The sequence below is a fragment of the Taurulus bubalis genome (assembly GCF_910589615.1).
Source record: "Taurulus bubalis genome assembly, chromosome: 8".
NCBI classification, from domain to species: Eukaryota; Metazoa; Chordata; class Actinopteri; order Perciformes; family Cottidae; genus Taurulus; species Taurulus bubalis.
Window position 1 is genome coordinate 16,447,896 of NC_136596.1, and position 22,595 is coordinate 16,470,490.

Below are 22,595 nucleotides of genomic sequence, written 5' to 3' on the forward strand. Positions count from 1 at the left end.
TTATAAAAGGAGTAGAAAAACAAACGATAGATGAAACAATGTCGCTAGCATGAAAGCTACAAGCCACTGTTACAATGTGCCTCTGAAGATTTGTCACCACGATGCTCGTAGATCCTCAAACCTTCTGACACTGGCGGTTGTTTGAACAACTGATGTGTACAAATTACTTAAATAAATTAAAATAGTGGGGGGGAAATTGTACAATTTCATAACTGTTGAAAGACTTGTATTGCCGGCTGCAAACTTTTTTTCATATGAGAATAAATCTGTCCAAGAATAAGATAACATTGTAAAGTAAACAAACATAATGATAGAAAGCAGAACATAACATTGGTAGTTCCTGATGGATACTAAATAACTTCAGTGCTTGCTTGGTTTTTACATTCTGCATTTTTCAGATAATTATAAGAAAGATTTTTCCTGAAAAAGGACGTATGAATATTTAGTTCATCCAGCATGTTTGTCAGTTCTGATTTCTTCAACAGAGTACGTTCTACTCTCTGAATAAATCAACAGAACCTCGTGAACATTTAACAGGATGTTCTCCACCATGACTTTTCAGTCCCAGATGAGGATATCCGTCTTCATGAGATTCACTTACTAACCATGTCCACCTTCTCTTGTATGTGAGAGATTCTTTGCGTGGCCTAATGTGTCTGAAGCACAGGACCTGGGGGAGATGCCTTGTCGGTAAGAAGCATCCAAAGGCCACTGGGAGTCAGAGTCATCTGTAAAGCTGTGCAGTGGCTCAGTACGGGTACGTTGAGATGGAGATGTAGATAATGAAGATGCTCTGATAGGTAATGCGGCCCTGCAGGGAGATGGTGGTGGCCTGCACCTTGAGGCGCACTAGTCCTGCATTGTTCAGAGCCCGCAGAGTGAAGATGATCCCCCTGCCTGCCTCGTCTCTGATGCCAAACACCCGGCCAATTACACCTGTCACCGATTCTTGCTCAAGTACGGTAAAAGATGTACGCTCTTGTAGGACGCCTGACTCGGAGAAAGCCGAAAGTCGTACCACATTGTGATTGGCTGGAATGCCAGAGGGGAGAGTGAGCAGCTTGTACTGCAGGAGCAGAGGAGAGCCTCCTGAGGCGCAGTCCCGAGAGCAGGGCCTGTAGCATGTCCTTTAAAGGTCAACAGGAAAGTGCCACCGCCACATTAATATTACAAATATTTCATAGCTACAAAATATTGCACTCATAAGTTCAGCATGTACAGCCAAATGTATGTATTTATTTATACTGAGCAACACTTTTTTTTTTGTCATGCAATTTACCCAGGGCTTCGTCCACTCTGATAGGATGGAGGGCAGGGAGTATCCAGGCACTGGTATCCCCCTCGGGTATTAAAACACATCTGACTGTGTCCACATTGGATACCTTGATCTACACATTCATCAATGTCTAGAGGTAGAGAAAGGGGATAGGACCTTAGCTGCGGACATTTAAAAGGGAGGAAGAAGGTTACAGTTCCAGTTTAGTGAAACTTACCTCTACAGTTCCTGCCATTGGGTAAGAGCTGGTAACCAGGGGGACACAGGCACTGGAAACTGCCAATGGTGTTTCGGCACTCGTGCTGACACGGCTTTCTGAGCAGACACTCATCTACATCTGTACAGAGAATAATGTGTGAGAATCCAGAGGTTGACAAGACGCTATGATGGGGTGTATCTGATAGTTTTGATCCATGCTCACCAACACATGTGCCGTCTCTGTTGGTGTAGCCCACAGGGCAGCTCTGTCTGGTGATGCGAGACACTCCGTGAGAACGGGAGAGGATCGGCCTGCCGACGGACGACACCAGCTGTGGGCGGAGTCTTGCTCTGACTCTGGTGCCGTTGGTGAAGGTCTGCCCTCTCTCCAGCCCGGCACAGGAGCGCCTGTCTCCAAGCAGCACAGTACCGGGAGGGCACAGGCACCTAAAGCTGCCAGGAACATTGCGGCACTGGTAGGCACAAGGGTTCGGTGTCTGCTGGCACTCGTCAATGTCTAAGAAGTAGAACAGGGATCAAGTAAATTCTCATGTGTAAGTGTTATTGGAAAGTTAATAAAACCAATGTGGATGTCTTACCCAGACATGGCAGGCCTACTCCCTGGGATCGGTAACCTCTAGGACACACACAACCGTAACCTCCGATTGTGTTCTGACAGATCTGAGTGTAGCGACACATGTGACTTCCATCCTGGCACTCGTCAACATCTAAAAACAATAAGCCGTTAACAATATATCACCACCAAACCTGAAACTATTTTGATCAACTTTATGAACATTTTAAAATGCTGAGACTGATCTTGTACTGTGATAACTTTAGTAAAATTACAAAAACACTTGGGATGGTAGCAGCCTCTATCTCATACCAGGGGTGCTATTGGGACTATAGTTTACTCAAATGAAAACCACACAATCAATAACTGTGTTGCTTCCTGTCATAAAGAGGATCTTTGTGTCTCCGGTCAAAGTTTTTCTCTGAGTACCAATTATTGGACTTTTATCAGAAAAGCTTTAGCTTTCCTAATGAAGAACACGCAGTGACTTCTTGCTGTGTTGTGCCCTTAATAAATCCTGTGAAATCTGACCTGGTGTTACTAAATTAGTGTTGTTAGTAAATGCAGTGTAGAGGTCTTTAGAAGCTGCCAATACTATCACCAACAGTCCTGCTGGCTTCCACTGATTATACTAATGCAGACAAGACCAGCTTTTTTTTTACCAACTGTCACATGTTTAATATCCAAGGATAAATTAATCCGTTAACTCACAGGAGTCTTCTATAAGCCCTTCAAGACATAAATGAGTTGATGCAGTTTTTTTCAGAGAATGAAATCATGACTGAATGCTACATTTAGCAACTAAATAAAGTGGATATAAGCCACTAACCCAGTGGTTCTCAAATCGGGGTACGTGAAGTAACTCCAGGGGGTACGTGAGATTAAAAAATATAAATAAAGATGTGCATCTATTCAAAAATCCTTTGAAAATAGTTATTTAATAAATATAAGTGTAAATTCATGAACTGAATTGTATTTATTCTATATTAAATCTGACACTGATGGCACAGCGCTGTCTGTGTATTACATCTTTTTTTCAACCAAACATGCTTTGCGCTGGTTAGGGGATACTTGGCTGAACAAATATTTCACACGGGGTACATAACTGAAAGAAAGGTTGAGAACCACTGCACTAACCCATACAGGCTCCATTCTCTGATTTGGTCATGCCAGCTGGGCAGCTGTCGAAACACTGGTATCCTCCCTCTGTGTTGCGGCACTCCTTGCTAGCTGGGCAGACGTTTCTCGTGCACTCATTGATGTCTGTAAAAGGGAAATTACAGAGCTGTTAGTTATCCCAACAAATTGTTCTATTTTAACATGCCTTGATTTGAAAGTTACAAATATTTACTTCCCATGACTTAAGCTTTTAGGGACAGTTCACCCAAAAATATAAAATATATATTTTTCCTCTTATCTGTAGTGCTATTTATCAATCTAGATTGTTTGGATGCGAGTTGCCTAATTGTGGAGATATTAGCCGTGAAGATGTCTTCCTTCTATTGAATATAATGGAACTAGAAGGCTGGTGGTGCTGAAAGCACCATCAAAATAATGTGGATAACACAACTACAGCACACTACAGGTAAGAGGAAACAGCTTTATTTGAGATTTTAGGGTGAAATGTCCCTTTATTAACATGTGGGAGTCCCACCACGTTAAGGTGACTGACCGATGCAGCGATGTCCTGACAGCTGGTATCCAGGGTGACAGATGCAGCGGAAGGAGCCCAGAGTGTTGAGACACTGATGCTGGCAAGGGGAGAGCGCAGACTCCTGGCACTCATCCACATCTGGAACACACAATGGACACACAATGGCTTCATCAATCCAGTATACGGTACAACATACTGTATGCGTGGAAATGAGATTTGTCTTCATGGATTATTGCAGAAATAAATACAATTGGATTCAACAAAAATAGGCAACGTTCACAACAAAATAAGTTGGTATTCCTCCGTATGAAAAGTTGCACAGACCGTTGTAACTGATTTAGAGTGACTTGCCTTCACAGCTGGTTCCTGTACTGCTGGGCTTAAATCCTGGTCCACACTTGGCCTGGCAGCGATATGTGCCCACTGTGTTCACACACTGCTGGTTGTAGTGGCACATGTGTGAGCCCTGGGAACACTCATCAATATCTGGTTTTAGGTGACACAAAAGTATGAGGCCAAATTGATTAGATGAAGATGACAAAGATAGTTTAGACCTTTTCTATTGTATATCTGTTAATTTATTTAAAACAAAAACAAATGTTGTCTTACCTTGGCATGTGTTGGTCTCCGGAGAGATGGTGAAGCCAGAGGGACAGGCACAGGAAAAGCCTCCCATGATGTTGTTACATGAGTGGGAGCAGGGAGACTGAAGCACACACTCATCTTCATCTAATAAGGACACATTGAACCATAATAATAAAACTGATACAGGGACAACAGTTCAAAGATAAATGAGACATTTAAACAAAATTAAAAAGGAAAGAACATACCAGCACAGTAGGAGGCTGTGTCAGGAATGAAACCTTTCGGGCAAGTGTCTCCATAACCATCTGCAGACAGAAAAATTAAGTACAGAGCTGCTTCAATATTCAGATCCAGCTTTTTTTGGTGATGAAGTGAAAAATCATTTGAATTCTCCCCAGACCTGGTATGAGGAGGCTGGCAGTGATATGGAAGTCCAAAGTGAGAGAGAACATGTTGTAGACGCTCTTCATCCCGGAGACCTTGAGCAGTTGCAGCAGAGGGCCCTGGCGCTCCTCCTGGCCCTCATAAATAATGGTGTGATTGCAGCGCAGCACCATGGGGCTTCCTCCTCTCTGGTGGGTCTGCGATGACCATGAGTACAGCTGCCCTTGGCTCGTCTGTACATATGACTCATCATACTCCTGAGGGACACAAAAGAAATCCGGTCAGAGAAATGAGGGAAGATCTTATCTACGTCATCAAACTCTCTGGTAAGATATATTTGAGGTCTGTAAATTCACATTGTAATGACAGCAGTGAACTCACTTGTAGACTCAGATGAGATGATGATAATGAAGGAGGCACAAATCCGTTAATTACGATGTCAATTAATAAAATGCCCTCAGAATCCAGACCTCTGGCGACATGGGTCAAACGAAGGATCTCCCCTGTTTACAGAGATATAAAAAAATAAATAGTAAAATGACCACTCATTTACAAGCACAAAAGAGTGTGATGAAACTATTTAAAATGAAGAGCCTTCATGTGTAAACTCAGTAATGTTAGTGATGCCATCTGCTGGTTGTTTAGCAAACTACAACGAACAATCAGAGAGAATCAAGATACATATTCTGACTAAACCCCTTTAGTTGGTAGTTTACAGTAAAATACTGAATGTATACGTGATATACATATACGTATATACATGATTTTAAATGCGATATTTTCATCATGTCACAGATCAGTTGAGCAAATGGCCAAGCTCCAAAAAACCTTCTTGGAATATAGGTTACCTTACAGAAATATCCTTTGGCTAAAACTCTTTATTGACTTCCATGCAAGTAAAACTGGTTTAGGGCAGAACTTACCAGTCTCAAACTCCAGCTGGGACTCCTGTCTGAACTGGCCCTCAGTGAAAGAGAAGCCGTTTCTGGCTGCTCCGCTCTGCATCACAGTGGTCCAGTAGATGGGAGCAAACGCAGACACCAGCACCCGCAGCAAGGGACCTGCAACGAAACAGCTTCAGCTCTTCGTCTATAACAGAGTCAAAGACATGCAATGCGCACAGCCTACACAAGACCACATCCCCAAAATGATCTCCTGTTTTCAGTTCTTCATGAAAAAAATAATAAAGAGACAGAACAAACATCCCTGTTTCCCTGAAACTGAAAGTCTAAGTAACACAGTTGTTTTCCTCAAAAATGATGGATCTATACGTTTTCTATTTAAAATAAACCTATTTTAGATCAGTAGAGTTGACTATTTTACATCCTATTAATGTCTATTGAACCCATACTGTGCAAATTAAAAAGGTGACTAACTCTATTCCAAGAACACGTTGGATTGTTCCACAATTTTGTTGATAAACTGGACTGTTACAACCCACATGAAAATGACTCAGAGGCCTTTCTCTCCAGACATGTGACACCAGGGGCCATAAAGTGCTACCACTCACCCACACTGGGAGGGATGTTGTCCAGATGTGCCTGCATAGTGCTGCTCCCCTCTTCAACATTGTCTGTAATGTTGGCCTCCAGGAAAGACACACCAAACTCTCTCTCGTTCACCATGCCGATCAGACTGCCTCTAGTCCTGCGAGGAGTCTCCCCTTTCATCACCAAACAGACATGAACTTGAATCATTTATAATTATTCATAACATTAACTTTGATATGATACATTGACTGCTTTTGTTACCATGGATGCAAATTAGCAGTTTTGCTAAATTCCATAAAGTTTTGAACTTGTATTTTATAATGATGTTCATTAACGTGCTCGGCCTCTATTTAATAAGTAAATAAGTAAATAAATAAATGCGCCATGTATCTCATAAAGAATCTGTAATAATACCGTAGCTCGCATCCATGAATGTCCTTTTGATGTGTGTACACTGTCTGTAAGGTAACTTTCATAATATTCTGTTCATTCGTACACACAACATCTTGACCAGGATCGTAATACGCTAATTATTAAACAAAACAAACAAAAAAATCTAAATATCTGCTCCTGTCAAAAGTGAAGGAGGACAAACTAGAATTACGACCTTGCAGTTGTATGCCTCCAACATCTTGTCAAATTGGAGTTTACATCCATCTCTGTTCAAAATGCCACCAAAGTAACCACCAAAATCTATTCAGTTCATCCGAATCAGAGTGGACGTTTGTGGCAAATTAAAAGTAAACAATATCAAGTTTACAAGAATAGACCGGATGGATGGACAGACAATTCAGAATTCAAATTATGCCTCCAGTCCTGGCTGTCCCCATGCGAGGCATACCTACAAGTATTCATACCTGGACAGAGACCAACTTGACATTTCCCAGAGTCGATACTGGGACCGCTGCACGATCGGCCGCCATTGGCTGGTTCTGGCTTGTTGCATAATCTGATTCGTTCTTGGAAGCCTTGTCCACAGGTGCTACTGCATGAACCCCATTCCTCCCAGTTTGAGTAGCCTCCATTGACTGTGTTAGAGAGAGAAAGAAACAGAGAATGAGTGAAGCAGGGTTGTAAGTCTAGATGATTTGCAAAAAATAACAAACAATGATCTTATAAAATGTCTCAGAAGGTAGGTAAAAATATGACAAAAAAACAACCAAAATGAGAAGAAGAAGACAAAATGCAGGAATATGTGGATGTGTGGCAAAAGTAGTTAATTGTAATGGTTATTAGAAAGGGAAGACATCCTAACTCAGAGATGCTACTGGCATGTGTAGTTGTGTATATTTTTGTAATTAATTTCAAACCCCATGACAGTGTGTGTTATTATGACCACAGAACTCACTCTGAACCTTCAGAGTAATGGTCCTCTCAGCTGTTCCAGCTTCACTCTCAGCCACACACTGGTACTCCCCTTCATCTGCAGCCTGTAGATCAAACAGGTAGAGGAGGAGAGTTTGGCTTAATTGGCACCCTGAGGAACAAGTGTCCCCTGGTGGGGCCACAAAGCTCCAGAACAAAACTGTGTCTTAGATCGCATGTAGTTTCACGGTGACAGAAAGCTGATATTAAAGCAAAAAAAAAGGCTGTCTTTTTCTACTGGGCAGTTGAGACTTTATTCCATTAAAATATTTGTCATAATAAATATTCCTGGGCCAGAGAGGGGAAATTTCACATTAAAGTGCTCTATGGGAAGGACGGTCATCTGTCTGTGAGAAAGTCTCAACTGCAGGCTGTGCAATTACAGCAGCATTTAGAGACCTAACAGGGTTAAAGGCTAATAAAAGGGGGGGAGAGTCTGGGAACATCCAGCTCTGTTCGTCCCCACTCCGTTGCTAATGCTGTTAGCCTTTCTGACTGAAGTGAATCTGATTTAGGTGGGAACAGGATGCTGCAGGACAGTCATACACTGTCCCTCCACCCAAGGAGACTGCAGATAAAGCATGGATAGAAGAAATACTCTCCATTGTTCTACAAGACATGACATTTGATGCAAGTAGTTTTCTCAAGGGGGCTTAATCATTCAAACTTGGTTTCACAAAACTTGTCAAGAGAGAACTGCATTAAAATGTAGGAAAAATAAAACATGAACGGAGCTCTGTACTTACAGTGATGCTGTAAATGACCAAGGATCCGTTGTGAAGCGTTTGCATGCGGCTGGAGCGGAGCAATGGTTTTCCATCCCAAAGCCAGCGGAGGACTGGGCTGGGGTCGCCGCGGACTGGACAGTTCAGCATAGCAGAACCACCCTGGATGACCGTCTGAGACATGTGAGCTTCACCCTTTAACACCGGAGGCTCTGGAGACACGAAGCACATATTTACAAGATCATCAAGGTCATATCGGTACTGTATCTTTAGAAATTTAAAGGCCCAGTGTGTAAGATGTAGTGGCATCCAGACGTGTGGTGCAGATTGTAACCAAAATATCCCTAAAAAAAGCTGAGTTTAAGATGATTATACACTGAATAAAACATAGTTATACATCTGATATTCCACTGCTGCCAAGTAATTCCCCCTAAATGTTACACACTGTTCCTTTAAACGGATAGCCCCGAATAATCCTTGAAAAGGAGCTCACCTCTAATACGGACAAATGAGAGTGCTCGGATGGAGCCAACGCTGTTTTCTGCTATGCACACGTAGGTCCCGGCGTCAGTCATGGTCACATTGTCAACGATCACGGAGCTCCTGCCAGCCTCATCGACAGTGGCACCTGGAATATTAATGTTAATTCAGTCAGTGCATAACACGGTTCAGTTTTAACCTTTAACTGCATTAGATTAAACAAGAATGATTGCCATTTCATCCTACTGTGATCTACGGAAGATGCCACCTTGATGGGATTTTCCCCCCACAATGGCCCTGTAATACTTTGGTAATATCTAAGTGCAGCTCACAGTGTAAAGAAAGAGAATACCTGTGTAAGGACTGTTGTTGATAGTCCAGGAGATGACAGGAGACGGTGTTCCCTGAGCGTGGCAGGACAAGGCCAGACTCTGCCCTTTGTTCAGGGTTGCATCACGTGGCAGCTCTTTGAAAGCCGGCCTCATGTTGATGGACAGGCGGATGTCTTGTCTAGCAGAGCCTGCTGCGTTGGTGGCTACACATGTAAACAGGCCAGCGTCCCCAGGCTGAGAGAAGAAAAAAATCAGAACTGATTTGTATGCCCAGAACTAGAAAGAGACGGTGGTTTCTAATGCAGTGAGGAGTACTCAGGCTAACCTCAGCCCTCTCAATGATTAGCTCTCCGGATCGCAAGACAGTGAATTTGCCTGGACGTTTGGGCACAATCGCACCATCCTTCTCCCATGTCACTCGGGGCTCTGGTGAACCCTGAGCGGCACAAGGCAGCAGCGCCTGAAATCCTTGAATGACTGACAGGTCTGTCTGTGCAGGTGGGATCATGGGCGGGACTGGAATGCAACAACATAATTTTTAGTTAATACAAGATAAACCTACTACAGTATATTCAATCTTTATATGATATGAAATGGCACTATCTTACCTTGAATAACCAGCCTCATGTCGTGGCTGGCTCTGCCGGCGAGGTTTTTGGCAGTACATGTGTACAGGCCTGCGTCACTGCGCTGGGTCGAAGTAATTGCCAAGGTTCCATTGGCAAAGATATGAATATGAGTGCCGTCAACCACAGGCCTCCTCTCCTTGTGCCAAGCAACTTCAGGTTGGGGCTGCCCGTCAGCCACACACTCCAGACTGACTGGCTGGCCGAGGACTGCAGTGTACTCTACACGAGGCACACTCAGCACGGGTGGCACTGGGAAAACATGAGATCAATTATATATTGATATTAATTAAATTATAGAGGATTAAAATACTCTTATTATGAATAACCAGCTTGACTGCTAAAAATAAACAGAGATATCACCATTTTTTTCCAATCTGTGAGATTCAAAGTCCACAACTACCTTGAAGGACTAGTGTGGTCCTGCCAACAGCGACGCCAGCTTCACTCTTTGCCAGGCACTGGTAAGTCCCCGCATCACCAAGTGTGACACGAGAAAACTTCAGAGCTCCATTTGAGAGCACAGCAAGCCTGTGGCCTGTAATCAAGCAATAAAGTCATGTCACATGAACATGAAAATTAGATCATGTCCCTTAAATTACAGTGAGACCTGGTAATATGAAGAAGTATTAAGAATGTTCTCACAGAAAACTATCACAGACTACATTAAAACACAAACATTTTAATCTTTCAACAAAAAAACAACAACAACTTTTAGCATTAAAGGTGGTTTGATGTGTATTTGTTCATGAATACGACATTATCAAATGCCAGCATATACCGTAACGTAACAATATGTTTACAAAATAAGTGTTTGGCTTATATATGTCATTACCTGTTGATATGGGCACTCCCTCTCTTTGCCAGGTTATGGACGGTCTGGGGAAGCCTTGAAACTCACAAGGCAGAACGGTCCCATGATGCAACACTGCTTGTACTTCCTCTTTCATTGGCCTGATCTCTGGGGGTTCTAAATACATGGAAGAACAAATCCCTTGTTGTATACATATATTTACATGTTTACACAGTAACATGCAGCTATCCATGGAAGCCTACCTTGCACAGAGAGAGAGATGTGTTTGTGAGCCACTCCAGCTGGGTTACGGGCTGAGCATGTGTACCTGCCAGCATGACTTGGCACGGCAGCAGTTATCTCCAACACTCCTGCATTGCAGTGAATAAGATACCTAGTTTAATGAGCAAAATATATTCCGTGCCCTGTGGTAGTTTGTTCCAGTTTACCGTGATGCATAATAATGTTAAAAGCTTCTCGATATGTTCTCTTACCAGTGGGAAGGACACGATAACTTCCTCCTCTGGCCCCCAGCTTGGCACCACCCTTGGTCCAGGTGACCGTGGGCTGAGGGCGTCCTTGTACGTGACAAGGCAACACAACAGGAGACATTTTCACGGCCGTGAGTGTTGTGACATCGTCTTCAATAGATGGTGGGACTAAAAGAGAAAATAGCAAATGCATCAATTCAATCGTCTAAAATGACACGCTACTGTCTGCTTATTGTACAAAGACCAAAATCAATACCTTGCAGGATGACCTCAATGACCCTGCGCTCCTCCCCAACATCATTGACAGCTGTGCACTCAAAGTAACCTTCATCCTCATCGGACGGTGCCAAAAGAACCAGGGACCCAGAGGACAGTAGCCTGGACAGAACAGCACAATGTGGTCAGCTTTTAAGTTTGAATGGCTGTGGGATTCATAATGTGCATATTTTGTATTCTAAGGTAGTCCGACCAGAGCTTTGCATGTACCTGTATGCAGCAGGCTGCTGGCTGATATCGAGTGGAGTGCCGTTCCTCTTCCAGGTTACTTCAGGTGGAGGTATACCTGTCGTCTCACAGCTCAGCACAGCTTTCATCCCCGTGGTTACTGTCACATTGAATGGACCCGGACTGATTGAAGGACCCACTGATAGGACACAGAACAGAATCACGGATGTTGATCATAGTCCTGTATTTTTAACACTATACGATATCCTAGAAAATACTTAGGCAAGACAGCTGCACTATAATCCCAACCAGAACCAACACAGGGACCCATGTGGTATGATCAAATTAGGGAAAAGGCACCTCAAGAGTTTTTTTTTTCCTTTGCTATATTTACCAAACACTCGTAGATCCACTCCGCGGTGATCTGAGCCAGCCTGATTGGACACAGTACAGTAGTAGCGACCAGCATCACTCAACTGAATCGCGTGCACACGCAGGGAGCCCTCTGACAATATTGTGTACCTGAAACAAGTACACAATTAAAAAAATATATTATTGCATAGCTGTGCCTATGTTTTTTGTTTTACATGTGGAAAATAATATAACAAGGACAGATTGCACAATAGTTTTGTTCAAAGAAAAGATAAAGCTAGGACCTACTTATTGTTATCTTGAGTTACGGGGAAGCCATCTTTCCTCCACATTATCGTAGTTGAAGTGTCATCTTCCACTTCACACGGTAAAACCGCATCCTGACCAACATGTGCAGTCACCGATGAGCTGCTCTCCTTTATAATTGGTGGTACTAGAGAAATTAAAAGTGGCATATCCATGCAGTAGCTTTGGTTAAGCATGTCGAACTATTTAAAAAATGTATTCGAAAGCAGATCATTATTGACAGACCGACTCACAGAGAATCTCCACTGTGAAAAACAGACTGGTGCTTCCAGCTATGTTGGTGACCACACAGCTATACTGGCCGCTGTCCTCAGGCCGGACTTCCTGTATCTCCAGGTACTGACCCCCTGCCAGTCGCTGGATACGACTACCAAGCTGATGCACCAAGAGGACGGTAGGGAAATGTGTGAGTTAGAGGAAACTTCTAGTTCAATACCTGTTTTTGATTTTAACTCCGTACCTGCAGCTTGGCCTCGTCTTTGTACCACTCGATATCGGGAGGGGGGTCACTGTCAGCCAGGCACTCCAAGGTCAGATGTCCATTAACTGGCACTGTCAATGTTCTCACATCGCCAGAGCCAAGGAGGGTCGGTGGGACTGAAACACAACCACTGGTTAAAAAGCGGTGGCTCACTGAGGCAATTTACAAAACATTTTACACCCAGATTGAATAATGTGACAAACAATTCCTCCTATAAGTGCTGCTTTTTAAAGACACGTGGAACAGATGAAGTCAGACGGTAGATCAAAGGCCAATCCTTGTGTTTGCACAAACAAATACATGTTCAGCTTTCCACACAAGATTTATAAAGTAAGGAATGTGTTTCACCACATATGATATACAACCACCTGAGCTGGGTAGGTCATGACATTCCAAAGAAAGAGGTTTACATCATGAATTTAGAAATTTTACTTGGAGCATTAATCTCAGCAGCTTAATATGTCTCAACAGAAGTGAAGTCATTATATTTCTCGAGGCACCATTTTATTCTAGCAAGAACAAATGGTGAAATGGGATAAGGATGCTGCACAATGTATCATAAGTCAAAGCTGTCTGTGTCGTCAATCACCACACATGAAAATGCCTTAATACCGTGTATATACCTCATATTCCGTGCATAACTGTGCATGACCGTAGCCAGAAAATGTTAATGCCAGACCAAGTCTGTTTTTACTTTTGTGCAAACACCGATTATTACTTCAGAATGTACACGTAGCTTTATCCATCAAGTCCCAGGTGCAAGTAAGACAGCAAGTTAAGAGAGATGGGGGACATGATATATTTCTTCCAAGTTTAACAACATGAAAGAACAGCTTGTGTCACCTTGGACTCGAACCCACTGGTTTTTTCCATCCTCTCCAGCCAGGCTGCTGGCCAAGCAAGTGTACAGACCTGCATCCTCAACCTTTAAAGAGACAACATTAATCAGCTTGAGTGGTTTTTGCACATGCAATGTTGTATTTGCGTAGATTGTTCCTGTTAAAACTTTAGTTTTGCAGTTGCTTCTAATCAGATGTTAGGTAGACAGATTAATGCTCATGCATTTGTGCAACTTTTTTATATCTATGATGTAAACCACACATATAAACAACCTATTAAGAACATTGAATTACAAGTAAACTTAATCGTTCATTAATCCTTCATTTCATATGCCTTTTGTCTTTGTGTGAAAAGACTGGACATGTTAATGAATAGGCACATTAAGGGCTTTAATGCACTTTTTCCTAAAAACCTCAGCAAATTGCATTTTTCTGAAAATACAGTTGCAGAAAGTTACACCATTATTACTATTATTATTATTGTAGTGCATGTGTTCACAGCTACTCGCAATATCATCAGATATTGTCCGTTTGTAATTTACCTGAACTTTGCTTATCCTGACAAATTGTCCATCCTGCTGAACAATGTCAGTTCCTTCCAAGGGGCGACCATCTTTGAGCCAGCTGAGGGTGGGAGGAGGGGCTCCCACAGCCGAACACTCCAGCTCCAGTGGACTATTTACTGCAATGGTCAGCTCTTCTGGTGAACTAGAGCTGGATATCTTTGGAGGCTCTGGATTAGAAAGCAGAGCGTGTTGGCTCAGTTATTCAAGGAGTTTACACTCTTTAACACTTTACATTTAATGTACATTTTGTGTTGGGATTACCGAGCACAGTGAGGTTAAAGCTCTTTGTGCTGCTTCCAGCCTGGTTACTGGCCACGCAGCTGTAGAGGCCCGCATCTGAGGGCGCTACATCAGGCAGCTGCAGCCGTGTCTCCTGTCCATCCAGCAGCAAATTGCGGTGAAGAGAAAGAGGCTGTCCGTCCTTCATCCAATTCAGTGTTGGAGGGGGAATGCCGCGCGCTTCGCAGGTTAACGTCACCAAGGACCCCTGGACTACTGAAACTGGCTCCACTGGTTCAACATGATCCACACCAGGGGGCACTGCAGACCACACACACACATAATATCTGTATAAAACCCTCAGATCCCAAATCTGTTCAAGGGAAAACCTGTTGGTGGTACTATACCTTGGACCTGGAGATCATAACTGAGCTCGGCAAGACCAGCTCGACTGCGTGCCACGCATGTGTACAGTCCAGAGTCAGACAGCTGCACAGGGGAAATCCTTTTTCATGAAGTAAAGGGAACACTTAGCATTACCTCATCTATAAACATGTAATCTCTGAACCACTAATCTTGTTTGTATTTGGCTTTCTTTCTCTAAACTGACCTCAGCACAGAGTCAGCAGATAGGAGGCGTGTGCGAGGAGAGAGGAGCAGAGGGCGTCCGTTCTTCAGCCAGCTGATCTGAGGGGGAGGGGTTCCTGCTGTCTGACACTCCAGAGTCACAACACTGTCCTGTGTGACCTGCAGCTCTCTGGGGACAGTGGTCTCACCAGAGATGGATGGTGGGACTGTGACAAGTCAAATTTAAATGAAAACAAATCTTCAGAAACCTATCCACTCACACAGATACACATCTGGAAAATGTTCAAACTGACCTAGTACGAAGAGGGAGTAGATTTTGCTCTCCTGTCCAGCCGGGCTGCCAGCCAAACAGGTGTATGTCCCAGAATCCTTGGGAGTCAGCCTCAGTAATGTTAGAGTGCTTCCATCAGGAGTCACACTGCAAAGTTACAAATACGTATGTTTTCACATCAACACCATGGTACTTGATCCAATTTCCCTGTCTAAAGTATTTGTCCGCCCCACATCCGAATGTTATCATTTTCCCATCATCATCATCATCGTCCCACGATTTTTACGCACACACACGCACACACGCGCACACACACACACACACACACACACACACACACACACACACACACACACACACACACACACACACACACACACACACACACACACACTTTACTTTACTTTCTTTGGCTGATTCTCTGATTTCTCTGGCTGATTCAGTTGCAATAACCACAGAAACTGCTGAACAGCTGTATAAGCTGCTCTTACTGTTTCTCATGATTAAATTAGCCAAGAGACTATACATGACTCCATTTCTCCGTCCACACATTGTCTTTGACCATGATTCATATTTTATTTTCCAAATCTATTGGGAACGCCATTGATCTATTATTGTGCTGCTTGTGAAACTAATTCAGCAGCTTTGAACGAGCACAATGTGCTCCATAAAATGTAATATAATCATTTTTCTTCATAACATGCTGTGTGCATTTAAAGCCCTGGCAGCCAAGGGGGAAGTGAATGACGTACGTGATGTGATGGGTGTCTGATCCCTCTAAAGTCACTCCGTCTTTCAGCCAGCTAAGACGTGGTGTGGGGATTCCAGTTGCTCTACACTCCAGGGTCAGCTCCTCGCCCATGGGTGCACTCACATCAGATGGGTGTTCAGAGTCCAAGATGGTCGGCGATACTAAGTAGGACAAAGATTACAACTAATTGACACCAAAAATCACTCCTTTTATGAGTAGAATGTGTCATTTTGCATTTTTACCCTGCACTGTGAGTGTGTAGTCTTTCTGTGTTTGTCCCTCTCTGTTCTTGGCCACACAGGTGTATGTTCCAGCATGAGACAGAGTGAGGGGCCCCAACTCCAGCCTGTTCCCTCGAACGGACCACTGCCACTGCAGACTGCTCTCTGGACAGCAAACACATTCACTTACACTAGCTGTCATACATGACACATACTATTCCAATCCCCTTTTCTTTGCCTCCCTCCTACCAATAGGTGTTCCTTCCTTGAGCCAGGTGATGCTGGGCACAGGGACCCCTGATGCCTCACACAGCAAGGCCACATGGGAGCCAAGGGTGTAGTTTAGGGACTCCTGCAGAGGCCCGTCTAGGATAGGTTGAACTGTGGACACATATGTGAAGAATATATCCACTCCTTTTTAAACAAAGTTCTTTGACGTGTGACATAGAGGAGGTATTCTCACCATGAACGGTCAGTCTGAATGTCCTGTCCACCTGTCCAGCCACATTGGATACTTTGCATGTGTAGGTGCCACCATCGGCCATCTACGAAACAAAGAAGATCAGTGTGGTGACGGAGGGTGCATTTTGAATGCAAGCTATAGGCAAAGAAAGAGCTCCTTCCTGTTATGTGGTGGAGCATGCATTCTGAATCAGGTAAACCAACTTAGAATAGACATCGTTGGAGAAAGGGCGAGTGCTGTATCTCGTCACATATGCAGTCAAGTCTCCAGTTTTACTCGTCTTTTCAAATCGTAATGAATCCTAATGAAAGTGTAAATGCGTGTAAAGTGTCAAATGCATAAGTCTTATACATGTTATATGATGTGTGTAAAGTCTGAAAATCAGTATGAATCCTTTCAAAAGCCACTTTAAGTCCTTAAAAGACTTTGTTTGCAGCCTCAAATGTATGACGTAAAAGCATTTTTTCCTGACCTGAACTCCTAAGATCTCCAGCTGGTGAGGATTCATCTTCAGCCCGTTCCCTGCAGCCAGTTGCAGCCCATTCTTGTACCATGTGACCTCAGGCTCAGGAAAACCATGTGCTTCACATCGCAGGGTGACCGAGGAGCCAACTTGCGGGGTAAACAAGTCTGACTCGGCATCCTGACGGGGCTTCAGGGTGGGCAGAACTGATGGTTTGCACATGAAGACAGGGCCATGATATCAGTTTGATTCATTCAGAATCGCTATGATTCACTCCTGAATTGTCCTCGGCCACAGCTGGCTTGCGGTAAACAGATTTCTTTTAGCCAAGACAATGTTTTGAGATTTGATCATCTGTATATGTAGCTGAATTGTGCAGATGGGTCACCATGTGTATGCTCACCGTAAACACTGAGGAGAATGCTCCTCTGGTCCTGGCCTGCTGAATTGGTGGCTGTGCATACATATTGCCCGGCATCTTCCAGTCTTGCCCGGGGCAACTGAAGCATCTGGCCACCTATAAAATATATATATAGAAATATATATATATATATTATGTTATGAAATATTATATCTGGGCCATTATTAGATTCAAACAAAGCAAATGCTCCTGAAATAAGAATGATTTGGATATTGCAGGTGGCCGTGATCTGACCTGGCAGAATGTGGATGCCGGTGTTGAAGTGGAGGATCTGCCCATCTCTGGTCCAGGTGATCTCTGGAGGAGGGTACGCTTGGACATCACACAGCATTGACACCATGTGACCCTCAATCACACTAACGTCCTCTTCCTTAAGGCCAATTATTCTAGGAGGCACTGAAAGAGATACAACAGTGTTTTGTATACTTAAAGAAAATCCGATAACATACATTATAAATGAATGTATAAACCCAAAACATGGTGGTAGTATACAGAGGTAGTGGTAAAGCCCTTATGGACTTGTCTTACCTTGCACTGTCAGACTGAAGAGCTTCTCCACTGTTCCAACTTTGTTCTCAGCTACACACAAATAGCCCGCCATGTCTGAGACCTTGACACTTAGGAGCTGAAAGATGGGATTAAAGTGTTATTCCTCAATAGAACATGTCACGGTTAGATGCTGATATTTGTCTAAAAGTCAATTGATCAACCTGGAGTTGAGTCCCATCCGCACTGATCTGGTGCTGTGAGTCTGTGTGCACCGGCTGCCTGTCTCTCAGCCAGGAGATGGCTGGAGTCGGGTGTCCAGTCACATCGCAGTGAAGCACCACGGAGCTGTTGACCACTGCTCCCACTTCCTCTATAAACTCCTCTGATGCCCCCATGATCACAGGAGAGACTGATGAGGTAAACACATTAGACATTTGCATCAGAAATGATTTTGAATAATTTTCAAATAAACACATTTTATTCCATGTGTTTAATTCACAACTACATTATGTACATGTGCTTGCTTACTTAAGATAACCAGTTCAAAGTGCATGCGATCCTCTCCGGCCTCATTAACAGCCTGACACGTAAACCTTCCAGCATCTTCTTTCTGCACTCGGGCGATTTGTAGCACCTGTCCCCCTGAAAGAACAAAGAAACAACAGCAGATGTATCTATGAATATTAAGATAACAACCACACTACTGCTTCCAACTAAGATCACACAGGAAGGAATTCCCTCTGACCTGGAAGCAGTACCACTCCATCGGCAGAGGTGAGTTTTTGTCCATCCTTGTACCAGCTGAGCTTAGGAGGGGGGATGGCATTACTCTCACAGGACAGGCTGATTGGATGGCCCAGCACCACCTCCCGCTTCTCCACCATGTCCTCATTGTCGTCATCCTCATGTCCGAGACCCCAGGCTGCTTTTCTGTTTGTCACCCGGTGAAAGATCGGAGGAACTAGCAGGACAAGAGCATCTTTGGGTCAGTTCACTTTCTATTGAATGAAGATATTATTTATTCCAAAACATTTTAATTATATGATAAAAAAAAACGATACCAAATAATTTAACTTGGCCAATAGTATTTGGAAAGCCGTTGGCATTTCAATTTGAACTGAACACCCAACCATGATACTGATTTGGTTATATCATACGCAGATTTTACCCAACACACCCTGAATGGTGACATGGAAGTCTCTCTTGTCCTCTCCTGCAGAGTTGGTGACGACACAGGTGTATTGCCCTTCATGAGACAGCATGGCGTTCTCTACGTGGAGGATGAAGCCGCTCTCCCGAATGCCGGCATGGAAGTTTCCAGTCAGCAACTAAAGACAATGAAAATACATCAAAGGATATAGTTTTGTAGTCAGTCTATACCAGATGTGGGTTTGAAAGGCGAGATTAGGCAACATTTGGCAAGGAATCAAATATCTGTCTTTTAAAACACAATTTCCCACCTGTGTTGTGTTTTACAAAAAATACATACAATAAAATAATACGTAACCCCAGAGAATACAAAATCTAGCTAATCCTTTTGCTTTTTTTGTGGCGTAGTGCCCAGCAGAATATGCAGACATATGAGTACTAGCTAGTAGATGTTGCAACAAAATTAAGCTGCACATAAAAATACATGTAGGTCAAGGTAAAACACACAGGGCAAAGCAGTTTTATTACAGTATTTTACATCACAATATTCAAATCACTGGCTTCTTTTTCTACATCTTTGTTATAATGAACTGGCTGACTCACGGCACAAAACCCGTTGCAATTCTTACTGGTTGCCAGTAGAGGCTGATAGAGATTACAACTTTACTCTCACCTAGAAGTACATATTTGTGGTTTTTAAGGGACGCAGAGCTTATAAAGATGAAACACTAACCTGTCCGTCTTTGTACCAATTAACCTTGGGCTCTGGAAAACCTTTGGTCAGGCAGGATAGAGTTAAACTCCCATTGATCCGTACTTTCTCTCCCTGACCACCAAACTTTAAGGATGTAGAGTCGCCTTCTATCTGTGGTGGGACTGATGAGAGAGGGGAAAAAACAGGTGTTTCATTAAAAGTTCTCAGCCTTTTTAATGTGTAAGTGGCGTAGCTGTCTCTTACCCAGAACACTCAGAGAATAATGCTTAATGGCAGTGCCGGCTGGATTCGTGGCCCTGCAGGTGTAGAGGCCAGTGCTGTCTCCCCGCGCTGAGCCCAGTCGCAGCGCCTGTCCGCCACGTGTGTATGTCGACTGGGGACTGGACACGATGGCCTGGTTGTCCTTCAACCAGGTGATGCTGGGTGTGGGTGAGCCCTCAACATCACAGGGGAGGACTGTGGGGAAACCCAAGACCACCGACACCTCCGAGGTCTCACTGGGGCCCTTGATGGTGGGGGGAGCTGGGGAGAAAGACAGACAACACATTAATGTTTAACAGGCAGTAAGACTTTTACTGGCCCATAGTACAGGATGGATAGATCCTCTGGGAATTGGAATGATTCCTTTTGCATGAGAGCCTGTGAAACAGAAATGTAGAGTGCAACAGTTTGGGCAATTACAGCACATGCTCTTTAGGTGGCATGAAGATAATTCAATGTGTGCTCTTAGGCCAAGCAGTGTTGAGTATGTCAAATCACAGAATAGTAGAGACGAGGTCTACTCATGAATTAAATATCATGTTCAGCATTTTTCTTTCTTAAAACAACACTGCTACCACAGCATCTATGGAAAAGAAATCAACTCAATATCCTCATGACCTTTAAAGGACTTTTTTGTTTTCCTCTTTATATTTCTTTCCGTGGAGAAAGAAAATAAATGAGAGTGCAAGCTGAATTCAGGCCAGTGTGGTTGTGTATGTGTCTTAGATAAAGTAGAGACCTTGCACTGTGAGTCTGAACTGGCGCATCTGAGTTCCTGCGTTGTTACTGGCCAGACACTGGTAAAGCCCCTGGTCCCGCAGTCTTACTGATATCACCTTCAACACCTGACCATCTTCCAGAAACTCCACATGGGGGTCTCCGTCGCGAGACAGAACCCTGAAGAGAGGAATGAGTGGTGGATCAAATCAATACTATGGGTGTGTGGTTCTGATTGTAACATTAATAAACTGTTGAGAGTGATGCTTACTCTCCGTCGCGGCTCCATTCCACTCTGGGTGCTGGTCGACCGCTTACTCGACACTGAAACTCCACCTCCTGGCCCAGTACCACAGTTAAGTCCTGCAGTCTGGATGCTCCTGAGATCACTGGTGGAGCTGTAAGAGAGTACACATACACCAGAAATACACTAGTTAGTATTTATGAAATCTGAATGAGTTGTCACTGTTGTGAGGTTAAAACAGAGATATTAAATCATCTGTTAATGAGGTCATTTGCATTAACTATAATGGTTAGTCTTTGAAGGTGTGGGTGGAAAGACAGCTTTCAGGATGTATGCTACATTAAGTGTGTTATCAAAATAATTAAACAGTTCTTAAGAGAAAAACATCCCTTTTAACTCTGTACTTGATGTAGTAGGTATCCTTACATCTGTCTTACCCCCTTTATTCTTGTTTAAACTAAATACCAGTGTCAGCCAGTGACAGCTGGTTTATGAGCCTACCTTGCACCACAATGCGATATTCTCTCCGGGCCTCTCCAGCTGAGTTTTTAGCTGTGCAGGCAAATCTGCCTGCATGTTCTGGCTGAACTCTGTAGATTCTCAGCAGCCTGTTCCCATTCTGCAGATACACCCCAGGACTGTCCACCTGGGCGTACAGAAATCTGTTTAGTGCATCCTTTGTGTCTATTTGTAATTAGAGCAATGGCCACTTGGTGGCATTGTACAGCTATATATTGACAAGGTATATTAACATGCAGCCCAAGTTTTACATCTACTGAAAATGGCAATTCAGGGTGAAAGAACTCACTGGATGCCCGTCTTTAGTCCAGGTGATTGTAGGGGAGGGGATCCCAAAGGCATCGCAGCCCAGAGTGAGAGGCTGCTTCAAGGTGACAGTGAGGTTCAGTGGCTGTCCATCATCTTGGATCTCTGGAGGAACTACAGATGTACAAAAGGAAAAGAGGAGGATTTGTGGTTGCACTATGTTTGAGTTCAGTTAAAAGGTATTTTGTTAGGTGGAAGACAAATAAGGGTAACTAAATTCTCACCATTTACTTTCAGCCTTGTCTTTCTCTCCACAGAGCCTGCCTCATTGGTCGCCACACACTTGAAGTCCCCACTGTGACTCGCAGACGCTGTTCTAATTACGAGAGCTCCATCCCTCGCCACAGAAAACTCTGATTGTTCAGGCTGTATCTCCAAGCCATTCTTGAACCAGCGCAGCTTGGGACGAGGTGAACCTGCAGGTGCGGAGACAAGAAAAGGATTGTGAGTGAGTATAAACTGAGCTTTATTGATCACGTCTGACAGAAAGAAAAGTTACTTCCATCTCTGTGCTTCTCTACAGGGAACTTAATGGGCAAGCAGCCCAGACTAGAAAAAAGACAGTTCTACATTCATTTGCTGGACAGCAGGGGAGACATTGCCAAAATAGGTCCTTGTAGCCTGCGAGCTTAAGATTTCAAGGTCACACTAAAAAGTAAGGCACAGTATGCTGGAGAGATGTAAAATGCACAGTTTAAAACACTAGCATCAAGATTTATTGCCAGACACAGAGTCTTAAGCAGTCAGAATAGGAGTGGTCGAACAAGCAGTTCAAAGGCACTGGTGCATACATTCAGGAGCCTGAAACAGATGTGTC

At 43.6% G+C, this 22,595-nt stretch overlaps 1 protein-coding gene across 1 annotated transcript in view; it reads right to left on the reverse strand.

The window, feature by feature from the left end:
- Positions 1 to 502: 502 nt before the first annotated feature.
- Positions 503 to 22,595, reverse strand: part of hmcn2 (hemicentin 2) — a gene marked incomplete at its 5' end in the record, with an annotated part of 43,426 nt that continues 21,333 nt past the window's right edge. The window contains 56 exons of the mRNA XM_079222510.1: positions 503 to 1,127; positions 1,280 to 1,406; positions 1,494 to 1,613; positions 1,698 to 1,991; positions 2,074 to 2,202; positions 3,186 to 3,311; positions 3,721 to 3,840; positions 4,054 to 4,188; positions 4,312 to 4,431; positions 4,533 to 4,592; positions 4,688 to 4,928; positions 5,053 to 5,174; positions 5,595 to 5,732; positions 6,182 to 6,334; positions 7,019 to 7,189; positions 7,510 to 7,591; positions 8,273 to 8,463; positions 8,745 to 8,879; positions 9,084 to 9,297; positions 9,389 to 9,579; positions 9,672 to 9,941; positions 10,093 to 10,227; positions 10,525 to 10,659; positions 10,746 to 10,853; positions 10,977 to 11,141; positions 11,230 to 11,351; positions 11,460 to 11,616; positions 11,812 to 11,939; positions 12,078 to 12,222; positions 12,329 to 12,470; positions 12,556 to 12,692; positions 13,420 to 13,501; positions 13,958 to 14,148; positions 14,243 to 14,521; positions 14,608 to 14,705; positions 14,811 to 14,994; positions 15,082 to 15,206; positions 15,812 to 15,971; positions 16,053 to 16,196; positions 16,281 to 16,412; positions 16,495 to 16,576; positions 16,967 to 17,163; positions 17,361 to 17,474; positions 17,613 to 17,774; positions 17,907 to 18,003; positions 18,089 to 18,276; positions 18,396 to 18,509; positions 18,613 to 18,828; positions 19,045 to 19,195; positions 19,750 to 19,892; positions 19,975 to 20,253; positions 20,732 to 20,889; positions 20,981 to 21,107; positions 21,455 to 21,599; positions 21,762 to 21,892; positions 22,003 to 22,194. Coding sequence (XP_079078636.1) covers positions 749 to 1,127; positions 1,280 to 1,406; positions 1,494 to 1,613; positions 1,698 to 1,991; positions 2,074 to 2,202; positions 3,186 to 3,311; positions 3,721 to 3,840; positions 4,054 to 4,188; positions 4,312 to 4,431; positions 4,533 to 4,592; positions 4,688 to 4,928; positions 5,053 to 5,174; positions 5,595 to 5,732; positions 6,182 to 6,334; positions 7,019 to 7,189; positions 7,510 to 7,591; positions 8,273 to 8,463; positions 8,745 to 8,879; positions 9,084 to 9,297; positions 9,389 to 9,579; positions 9,672 to 9,941; positions 10,093 to 10,227; positions 10,525 to 10,659; positions 10,746 to 10,853; positions 10,977 to 11,141; positions 11,230 to 11,351; positions 11,460 to 11,616; positions 11,812 to 11,939; positions 12,078 to 12,222; positions 12,329 to 12,470; positions 12,556 to 12,692; positions 13,420 to 13,501; positions 13,958 to 14,148; positions 14,243 to 14,521; positions 14,608 to 14,705; positions 14,811 to 14,994; positions 15,082 to 15,206; positions 15,812 to 15,971; positions 16,053 to 16,196; positions 16,281 to 16,412; positions 16,495 to 16,576; positions 16,967 to 17,163; positions 17,361 to 17,474; positions 17,613 to 17,774; positions 17,907 to 18,003; positions 18,089 to 18,276; positions 18,396 to 18,509; positions 18,613 to 18,828; positions 19,045 to 19,195; positions 19,750 to 19,892; positions 19,975 to 20,253; positions 20,732 to 20,889; positions 20,981 to 21,107; positions 21,455 to 21,599; positions 21,762 to 21,892; positions 22,003 to 22,194 — 8,783 coding nt within the window. The 3' untranslated portion in view covers positions 503 to 748. The remainder of the gene's footprint in view (positions 1,128 to 1,279; positions 1,407 to 1,493; positions 1,614 to 1,697; positions 1,992 to 2,073; positions 2,203 to 3,185; positions 3,312 to 3,720; positions 3,841 to 4,053; positions 4,189 to 4,311; positions 4,432 to 4,532; positions 4,593 to 4,687; positions 4,929 to 5,052; positions 5,175 to 5,594; positions 5,733 to 6,181; positions 6,335 to 7,018; positions 7,190 to 7,509; positions 7,592 to 8,272; positions 8,464 to 8,744; positions 8,880 to 9,083; positions 9,298 to 9,388; positions 9,580 to 9,671; positions 9,942 to 10,092; positions 10,228 to 10,524; positions 10,660 to 10,745; positions 10,854 to 10,976; positions 11,142 to 11,229; positions 11,352 to 11,459; positions 11,617 to 11,811; positions 11,940 to 12,077; positions 12,223 to 12,328; positions 12,471 to 12,555; positions 12,693 to 13,419; positions 13,502 to 13,957; positions 14,149 to 14,242; positions 14,522 to 14,607; positions 14,706 to 14,810; positions 14,995 to 15,081; positions 15,207 to 15,811; positions 15,972 to 16,052; positions 16,197 to 16,280; positions 16,413 to 16,494; positions 16,577 to 16,966; positions 17,164 to 17,360; positions 17,475 to 17,612; positions 17,775 to 17,906; positions 18,004 to 18,088; positions 18,277 to 18,395; positions 18,510 to 18,612; positions 18,829 to 19,044; positions 19,196 to 19,749; positions 19,893 to 19,974; positions 20,254 to 20,731; positions 20,890 to 20,980; positions 21,108 to 21,454; positions 21,600 to 21,761; positions 21,893 to 22,002; positions 22,195 to 22,595) is intronic.